This window comes from Brachyistius frenatus, unplaced genomic scaffold (assembly GCF_029030835.1).
Source record: "Brachyistius frenatus isolate BFR_SWC_R1_liver_20210118 unplaced genomic scaffold, ASM2903083v1 Contig_24, whole genome shotgun sequence".
Lineage (NCBI taxonomy): Eukaryota > Metazoa > Chordata > Actinopteri > Embiotocidae > Brachyistius > Brachyistius frenatus.
The window spans coordinates 3,045,336-3,054,977 of NW_027210623.1; the positions used below are offsets into that span (position 1 = coordinate 3,045,336).

The 9,642-nt window shown below is 43.3% G+C and overlaps 1 protein-coding gene across 1 annotated transcript; it reads left to right on the forward strand.

Annotated features, from left to right (window-relative positions):
• Positions 1–846: 846 nt before the first annotated feature.
• adprhl1 (ADP-ribosylhydrolase like 1) lies at positions 847–5,188 on the forward strand. Its single transcript, XM_069697773.1, has 7 exons — positions 847–1,553; positions 2,897–3,061; positions 3,154–3,279; positions 3,415–3,555; positions 3,717–3,844; positions 3,917–4,049; positions 4,129–5,188. Exons 1-7 carry the CDS (start codon positions 1,340–1,342, stop codon positions 4,296–4,298), a joined length of 1,077 nt encoding a protein of 358 aa, XP_069553874.1. The 5' UTR covers positions 847–1,339; the 3' UTR covers positions 4,299–5,188.
• Positions 5,189–9,642: the final 4,454 nt, after the last annotated feature.

Consider the following 9,642-nt stretch of genomic DNA (forward strand, 5'->3'; position numbering starts at 1 on the left):
TCACTGATGTGAAACCAGATTAACAAAATTTGTGACACACGCAAACACACACACACACACACACACACAATATTATTTGATTTTTTTTTTTTTTTGAATAAATAATTTGGAGAGTATTTTGTAGAACTGAAATGAGGATATGTTATGACTGAAAAGGTCATACTGAATTGTGTTATTTTAATATGCTCTATGCAAAAGCTGTGTATATTCATTGGAGGCCTACAGGTGTTTTATTAAGTCAAACACTAACTGATTTCAGAGATATCAAAACTAAATTGCAGTGATGAATGGAACAAAAAAATAATTTCTATATTCCTGCTAACAACCAGCTCAACTCCAGCGTTCGCTTGGAAACAGTTGTCCCTTATCAGGTTGCATTCCTGCTGCATTTCATCATCATCATCATCATCACCGCCTCTTCTGGTAATACTTTGTCTGCTGTTACTCGCAGTAGGTTAAGGGGGACATTCACCAGCAGATAAAAAGTAAAGAGTTGGGGGGAAAAAACTGATTTGAGACTTAACGGTGGTAAAAATGGACTGAAGAGAAGAAGAAGGGGAACTCTTGGATGCAGCGCATGTAACTGGAGAGGCAATGAGCTAATGTCAGGAGATGATGAATAAAGAAGCTGAAAAGGGATTAGAAGGTTGAGCTTTGATAAAGCATGAGGTATGCTCATGGAGTCAGGAGGCATTAGTTGGGATGATGCTCCATTCTTCCCCTCCTCCCAGGGGACAGGTGGGACATCAACAAAGTCCAGCACCAGTTGGTTGGCAAGCAGCACATTAGCATCTCCTCCAGTGTGTCACCCCCCCCCCTCCACACACACACACACACACACACACACACACCATTACCACTCCACACCCAGCCATCCAGCTTTTAGGCTTCGGGACCGTGGGGATTGCCTTTTTAGGAGACACCTGATCACAGCTGAACCGTCCGCCACCCGACACAAAGAAGCTGTGGCTGATAACGTGTGCATGTGTGCGTACACTTGCCCGCCCTTAGTACTTAGAGTTTGTGTGTGAGAAATTATGAGAAACTAGGGGAGAGCTCTGAGGATGGGAAGGTGGCAGAGCTATTCAGTAGAAGAGACAGAAGAAATGGAAATCCTACCAAAGCTGTGAGAGGTTGTTTTACGTCCTGCGTAATGTTTTGGGACATGAGAGTTTCTTCTGTCTCCATTTTTCTGTGAGTTTGTTGAGGTGGTGAAAAAGACCTAAGAGGAGACGAGGGAGTGATTTGTGCCAGGAGCAATCTTAAATCCCAGTGTGACCGCATCATTTGGGAGAACGTCTTTGGTTCGAGAGGAGCTGGGTGATCAACACCGAGTATCATGGAGAAATTCAAGGCGGCCATGGTCCTGGGTGGTGTTGGTGATGCTTTGGGCTACAGAAAGGGTCGCTGGGAGCGCTGCACTTCAGGCAAGATTATCCAAGAGGAACTGGCCTCTCTGGGGGGACTGGGAGCGCTGAAACTGGACCCTGATAACTGGCCCTTGAGTGATGCGGTGCTGATGCACATGACCACAGCAGAGGCACTGGTAACAGGTATGTTTAATATTGATGTCCAGATGAATGACAGATGGTTTATGAGAGCTGGATTAAGGAGTGACAATTATGGCAATATTAAACACTAATTAGCCTAGTAGCTCTTATTCTAAAGCATTTAATATCACTACACTTTCTCATTCACTTCCACTGTAATTTTGCACCAATGACATAAAAGCCAAATGTTCTTTCTTTATTTCTTCAATCCATTTGTTTCAATTTGTTTCTTTTTTTTTTTTTTTTTTTAAATAATAGACCTGAATAGACTGAATATGTCCCAAAAATATAGACCTGTTCAGCCAGGCTTTTAATCTTTCTTCTTTAGAAGGTCCAGAATAGCTTCTTCCATACAGTCAATGGAAGCTGCTAATCACTTACTGGCCCACCAAACCTGAATGACAAAACCTGCTGACATACCATGATCCATCTCTGCAACAGAGCATCAAAGACGGATCCTTGGTAGAAACTTAACCATGAATGCCTTCACACAAATACCGTCTCAAGCCCCCAACAGCGCAGCTTGGAGTTGCTGGGACAGAAGAGTTCAAAATAGAATACTTTGGGAAAGCTGATGCTCAGCTTTCCTCTGCTGAACAATAGCGGGTCAGACGCCTGCGTAATCTGCTGGTTTCATGTTTGGCTGTGGATGCGGCTCAAAGCCAATGACAATGGTCCTGAGAAAAAATGGTGATGACATCTTTTAAGATTAGGATGCCCTATTTAGCAACAATACAGCATGCCTGCACACACACACACACACACACACACACACACACACACACACACACACACACACACACACACACACACGCCAGACAAATATGCATGGAGTCTGATGCATGCTGTTTATCTTGCCTTGTCAGTCTTCTTACAAACATATTGAACTGCTACAACATAAATAACAACAAATAGTCTCCTATTTTAAATTGTATCTGAAGCAGAGACTAAAAAAAAGTCTACTATTTTCTTAACTCCTTCTTTACACACATCCATTGCAGAATTTGGCAGTGATACACACTTCCGGCCAGTCAAGAGGTGAGTGAACGTCCAGGATCGCTAACTTAGTGGTGACGCTCCTTTGTCAACACAGACTCTCTTGCTGTGTGGACACATACAGTCCACACATAAACCAATTCTAGCAAGATGGCTGTGGGCTCGGCTTGTTGATCCCAGCTGACCTCAGTGTGTGGAAGTGACTCCACTTTCTCTGCAGGCATGCTGGTCCTGATCTGTGGTGCGGCAGGCTGAGGCTAAACTTAGCCCATTGCAGCACCACTCATCTCGCCTTGCATGCCAGTCATGAATGACTCTCAATCACTATGTGTGTGTCTGTGTGTGTCCAGATTACTGGTGTCTGGAGGACCTGTACCGGGAGCTGGTACGTCTCTATGTTGAAGCCATTGTGTTGCTCCAGGGCCGAGCTCCTGATCCCACAACAGTGGAGGGTTGTGTTCACCTCAAACCTCACAACTTCCTGCTCGCCTGGCACACGCCCTTCAACGAAAAAGGTCATTGGAGATAGTATATATATATATATATATAGATTTTATGAGTCCAACATAGTTACAGTAGAAATGTGTGTAAATGTGTCGATGTCCAGGGTCTGGGTTCGGAGCAGCTTCCAAGGCCATGTGTGTGGGTATGAGATACTGGCAGCCTGAGAGACTGGACAACCTGGTGGAGGTCAGCATTGAGATTGGCAGAATGACCCACAACCACCCTACAGGTGATAGAGCTGGCAGTTTCCAATCCTAACAAATCTTCTAATAACAGGCTACTGATGGACTGCCCATTTTTTACTCACGTCACTGTCAGTAGCCCAAAGTGGCAAAGTGACTTGTGGTGTCACTCTTGGCTTCAGGCTTCCTCGGCTCCCTGACAACGGCGCTGTTTGCATCCTATGCGATCCAGGGGAAGCCTCTTGTGACTTGGGGCCGTGAGCTCATGAAGGTCATCCCTCGAGCTGAGGAGTACTGCAGGAAGACCATACGACACATTGCAGGTTAGTCTTTTGAAGCTTAATTGATTAAAGTAAGTCAATTGAAGCTCCTATGTAAAACAACATAAAGAGAGTAAGATACGTTTGTTTACTTATCCAGTATAGTAACAAATGTCTGAGACAAATGTCAGCTGACGGCAGAAACATTTGTGATTCTGATGCAGAGTATCAGGAGTGCTGGTTCTATTTTGAGGCCAAGTGGCAGTTTTACCTTGAAGAGCGAGAGATAGACAAAGAGGGACAGAACAAACCTTCCCTCCCCGACCGCTACGATGCTGAGGAGACAGATAAAGTAAGTCATTTTAATCTTCTTTTTCCCTAACAGGCTCTGTGCACTTCTGTCACTGTTTCTTTGTCCACACAGATGTTCAAGCGTTGGAGCTCCGAGGGCCGTGCAGGCCGGAGAGGTCACGATGCCCCCATGATCGCCTACGACGCCCTTCTGGCTGCAGGGAGCGACTGGGCTGAACTGTGTAAACGAGCCATGTTCCACGGAGGTGAGAAATGCAGCATTTAGGACCAGCAAATTGAACACCCGCCGTGCTCATTGTGACACTGTGAAAAACTCTCTTTCAGGTGAGAGTGAAGCCACAGGCCTGATTGCAGCCTGTCTCTACGGCCTAATGCACGGCCTGAGCCAGGTTTCCCCCAGCCTGTACCAGGATTTGGACAAAAGAGAACGTCTGGAGGAGCTGGGAGAAGCTCTGTACAGGGCAGCATCTGCAGAGAAATGCACAGACAAGTAATCCTGATCTCCTCTGACCTGAACTCTACTGGCTATAAGCAGAGCTGCACACGACTCTAAAACTGCTTCCTTCTTTTCCCACACTACACTCTAGTATTTCAGTAGTCTTGAGTGGCATCCTGCTCTCTCCTCACCCCTCTTACATTGCTGTCCTTGATTTTGCTGTCCACTATCCACAGATCTGTCATGATTCCTGAAGGTAAAATCACATTACATTTTAGGTTTGGAACTGAGGAACATTAAAAGGGAGTTGATTTATAGAACTGAGTGGTCATAAATACTTTCTGTGAGATTGTCTCTGGTACTTCATGTGTAATCAGTTTTCTTTTGATGACAGTGGATACACAACACATGACTTCTCTGGTGTTTTTCCAGTGTTTCTGTTGCATTTAAATGACAGAGCTGTGGGGGATAATAATAATGTTTGACCTTAATAACATCTAGTAAAATAATAAGAGTACACTCTGTAATCTCTTTCTTTGACCTTTTCCTACTCTGAGGCTTACCTGCATTAATATTGTCATGGAGTATTTAATTCTTAAAAACCTGCATACATTTTGTGCAAACATTGTCTTCTGGGGTTTAGACAAAACCTAATTGATTTTGAAGTCTCAACCTGAGTTTCACCCCACTTGATTTCCTGCTTTAAGAAATTAATTGTATCTAAAGGGACGGATAAACTCACTCTAGATCTAGATTCACTTACCCATCTTTAGCGGATCAGTGCATGTGTATGAATGAATAAGGACATTAAGTTATAGTTTAGTGGCTATGTTTTCATATACTGTGATTAACTATTGTTTGCACTGTGATGCTCTTATTAGGTCTGGTGTACTTTGCTGTCAAAGCACCCCTACATGTTTAAAATTAAAATGAAAGATTAAAATGAACTTCGATATATATCACGCATTAAGTGGCTGTCTCTCTTTATCTTAACTGCTACATTGGATAGCTTCTTAATTTTCTACCAGATTTCCTTCTTTTGCCACAAGCCTCTCGTACAATCCCCTGAACTAATCGCCTGTAACAAGTTCACACTTCTTCACTTCAAGTTTGAGCATTTTATCGCCTCCATTTTGTTACAGGTGTCGAGTGACTACTGGAATTCCCAGTTCAAGTTCCAAGTATTTGTATTTATATACCGATTCACTAATAAGTAAAAGTAATGTCCAAGAAGTAAAAAAAGACAGTAAAAAGGTGACTAGTTTAATATGGTCACTGTACAGGTTTTCTCATACACATGATTTACTCATACACATTCCAGTGATGCTGACTTGGGTAAAAGAGATTTAAAGTCAACCCTAATGGAAGATTCCCCTTGTTCATGCTCTAACAGCTGTGCTTAAGCTAGAGGTATCCCCAATTTCTTTCATGATGGTGCTATCAGTTTCAAGAAAAGAACTTCAGTTGCAGGGATTAAGTTTTACATGTCCTCTATTCTCTGTAGACCAGATTCTCGGAAAACCAGTAACAACCCTGCCGCCAGTACCTTGAAGAAGTTGGTTAGAGACCCCAAATGCCGTCCAGTGCTCCGAGGGATTCTTGAGAGTCTACTGAATTACCTGACACAGGTTCTGCCCAAGTGGACCACCAAAAACAGAGACCGGGAGAAGCCGGAGTCCAGTAGTGAAGCACAAAGAAACCCAAGAAACACAGGCTGTCCTAATCAGAGAAGTGAGACTTCAGTGAAACAGATTCAACCTCTGACAAGCTGCAAAATGGTTCAGTTCTCTGATGTGGAAAAAATGACCCAGGGAGAAATTGCTGAGACCAGTCCCGACGTCTCCGAAAAGTGCTGGTTGGCTGCACAAAATAACAGATCGCCAAGCAGGTGTGGAGGAGGAGATCAAAGAGCAGGAGACTTAACACCCCGGCGCCTAACCACGTTCCAGCTGCTCCAATCAAAATTCACAAAGTCCACACCCAGACCCCCCATTACCCACCAGAAGGAGGTAGGAAGTCTGTCTTCCGGCAGAGGACTGCACACAAACCACAACAAAGACACTGAACATAACAAGCACAAGAGGGACAGAGCTCAAACAGAACAAGGACTAAAGAGAGGAGGCCGTGTGAAGGATATGGTGGCCAAGTTTGTCACGGCTGAGCAGAAAGAGCTGAGACTGAAAATACTGAAGAAACAGCCAGTCAAACCAAGACTCATCGGAAGAGGGATCCTCTTATCTTCCTTAATGGAGAAGTTTGAGACCATGGCGACTGTACGAAAGGGAAGTGACTTGAAATGTTCTGGAGGAGTCCAGGTGACAACGAATAAAAAAGAGCAGGTAGCTTGTCTTGAAAGAGAGCAACAACAGAAGGGAGACCAAACTGGCCACATGAAACAAATGAAATGTAAATATGCTGTGCAGCAGTTGAAAGAAACCCAAATTACAAATGGGCGAGAACAAAGACCAAATCAGGATGTAGACGTTTTAACAAAAGTAACCTCACACATGGGAGAAACATATAATTCAAATACAGAACAAGTGGGGGACCAGCCCTCCAATCAACAGGTTCACTGTTCATTAAAACATAAGGAGGGTCAAGCTTATGATATTCAGGTGAAGGGCTGGGGGTCAGAGGACTTTGGTGAAAGTCAGACAGTAGTCGATGAAACTCAGAGTATGAGCAGCAGGTTAAGATTTGCATGTGTAGAGCCGCTCTGTTTCACTTGTGTGACGGAGTGGTCACTCCCACGACCTTACAGGCTATCTCCACAGGTAGAGGTCCCAATGAACTGGCATGTGGCGACCATCAAGACCTGCTCTCCTGAGTGGTCCACATGTGTAGATTCCTCTCCTGAACAATATCTGCAGGAAACCAAACCTGAGGCTTCAGAAAGCTCCAACCTGGATCAGGTACCAAAGAAAACCAAAGACGGTCCACTATACTCTCACAGCGAGTCAGAATCCTCCACTACAATACCTGAAGGCAACGTCAAACCAAAACATGACCTCATGGAAAATGGAGACCCGATTCCCCCCAGACCTACAACCATTCAAAGAAGGTTGATCTGTTATGTCATCCCACAAGTTTACAGATTTGATAATCTACAAAGTGCTGATCAGATTACTTCTTCCTCTCAAGCGCTACCACACCCAGAAACTACGACTCCTTTAGATGCAATTCCACTGCCACAACCTGGTGCTTGTATGACTGTTCGTGGCACTGCATTACAGCCAGTGGAAACTTTACAAGACACTGACTCATGCCTTCCTCATGACATCGACCTTCATGCGGTAACAAGAAAGAAGCCAGTTGAGGGTAAACCAGGAGAAAAAGACCAGGAGGCCAGAGAGGAAAATGAACAAGTACAAATTGTGGACATAAAAGATACTAATATGTCCCAAAGATTTAGGCTTTCTGAAGACACTTCCAACATGGCTACCTCTGAAGACAGTAAGATCTCTGCTGTAACGTTAAGTCAGACTCAACCCGAGAAAGACGGCGCAAAACAGAGACCAAAGTACACGACAATCAACTATGGGGATCCTTCCGTCAAGCAAACATATAAACCCAAAATCATACGAGTCACTGACACATTCACTTTCTAGGTTGGTGAAAACTAAAGCAAAGACTCAACATAGTATGATGTTTTAATGAATGTAGCTGGTTCATTTAAAAAAATAAAATAAAATAAACATAAAAATTATAATAGCACTCGTGATGCTGCACAATTTAAAACATTTTAAACATTTTAAACAACAAGGTTGTTCACCAGGAAGCATATTTATTGATGATCTTCAATTATCCATCTGAATGATTAAACACAGTATGGATTGACTGAATTATTTTGTGTGTAGACTTGAAGAGGATTGTTCAACCTCAGAATAGTTAACAGTGCTGAACACACACACACACACACACACACACACACACACACACACACACACACACACACACACACACACACACACACACACACACACACACACACACACACACACACACATACACACATAGAACTGGACTGTTTCGAAAAAGAACAAAGTGACACTTGTCCAGAGCAGATGAATGGTCACACAGTGATGCCAAAGCTGTCAGTAGTTGGAAGTTCATCCAAGTCCTTGATCCAACAACCCCGCCCGCTGGCAGGATTAATCTACTGCAGAAACATGAGTCCGCATTTGGACTTACCCCGGTATTTTCACAAGCGGATAAGAGATCAAGGCCCACATGATCTCTCATCTGTCCATCCCAGGGCTAATCCTGACCGGGACTGGTGATGAGGTCTTGTCACTGAGTGTGGCAGAAATCACATTTTGAGTAGTTGCATTAAACGTCGGGTTGACATGGAAACTTCTGGGTTTTATGGTTAGGTCTTTGTGTCATTATCAATCTGAGTCCGATAATTCAGACGGTTGTTCTCTCCAGCCCCTCGCGTTGGTCTCTCTCTTCAGTTGTTTCTGATCTGTGATGAGTGGATGGTCCGGCCCGGTGGCTATCTGCTTTCCCTTATGTTTTACTTTCTTTAGAGGATGGAGTTCTGGTTGTTCTGTTTTTGCCTCCAGACTCACACAGTTTTAGTCAAGGTTTTGATATTTTTGTAAATAAAATTGCTTTACTAGTCCTTGAGTGTGGCAGCCTCTTTATATGTTGGTGGTCACAAAGTTGAGCCAAATGTTTTCTTATGACTTAAAAAACAACTTTATTGTTTCTCTCTTCTTGTTCTTATTATGACATGAAATTGAAATTCAGCTTCAGCAACAGGTGCCACATCAAACCACCATAACAATCTTCATTTAGCAACAGCCCTGCTAGGCGCTCCATTTTATGAGGGTTACACCAGTAATGCAGTGTTTTGATGACAGCACTTGAACACAGTGTCTCTGTGCTCCACATTCTCTCAATAGCGCATAATCAAATTGACATCTGGTGACTTGAGGTTTGTGCCGTTTTCATGCTTCCAGTGAAAGCAAGGTTTTCCACTTTCAAGTCATTTTAACATTTTTATTCACTTATTTTCACAAATCACAATCACTTAGTTCTTTAATTTATATTTATGTCATATCTGGAAAGTTGCTATGACTTTTTTTTTTTTTTTTTTTTTTTTTTTTTAAAGACTAACCCTGAGTCATGTTTGTTTCCGGTTATATTAGTGGACCAGATGCTGCCCGGGCAGAAGTTGAGGTGTTAACCTGATGGTTGTGTTATCTGTGCTACGTGTCTGTGGTGGAGGGCGCGGCTTCCGACCGTCGATGCTGCCTTTACATGTTGTAGGACACAAAAACACCATCAAGTGCAAACGGGGTAACCTTTGAATTTTATGATTGGGTAGTATCGATGTGTCTGTATTAACAGCTGATGTTAACGCGTTGATTTATCAAATTTGAGTTTTTCCTTAAGGG

Bases quoted from the DNA above. Each gene is read 5' to 3' on its own strand.
- adprhl1 (XM_069697773.1), top strand. From the start codon at position 1,340: ATGGAGAAATTCAAGGCGGCCATGGTCCTGGGTGGTGTTGGTGATGCT. The intron at 3,280-3,414 runs GTGATAGAGCTG...TCTTGGCTTCAG, and splicing joins GACCCACAACCACCCTACAG to GCTTCCTCGGCTCCCTGACA. The intron at 3,845-3,916 runs GTAAGTCATTTT...TTGTCCACACAG, and splicing joins ATGCTGAGGAGACAGATAAA to ATGTTCAAGCGTTGGAGCTC.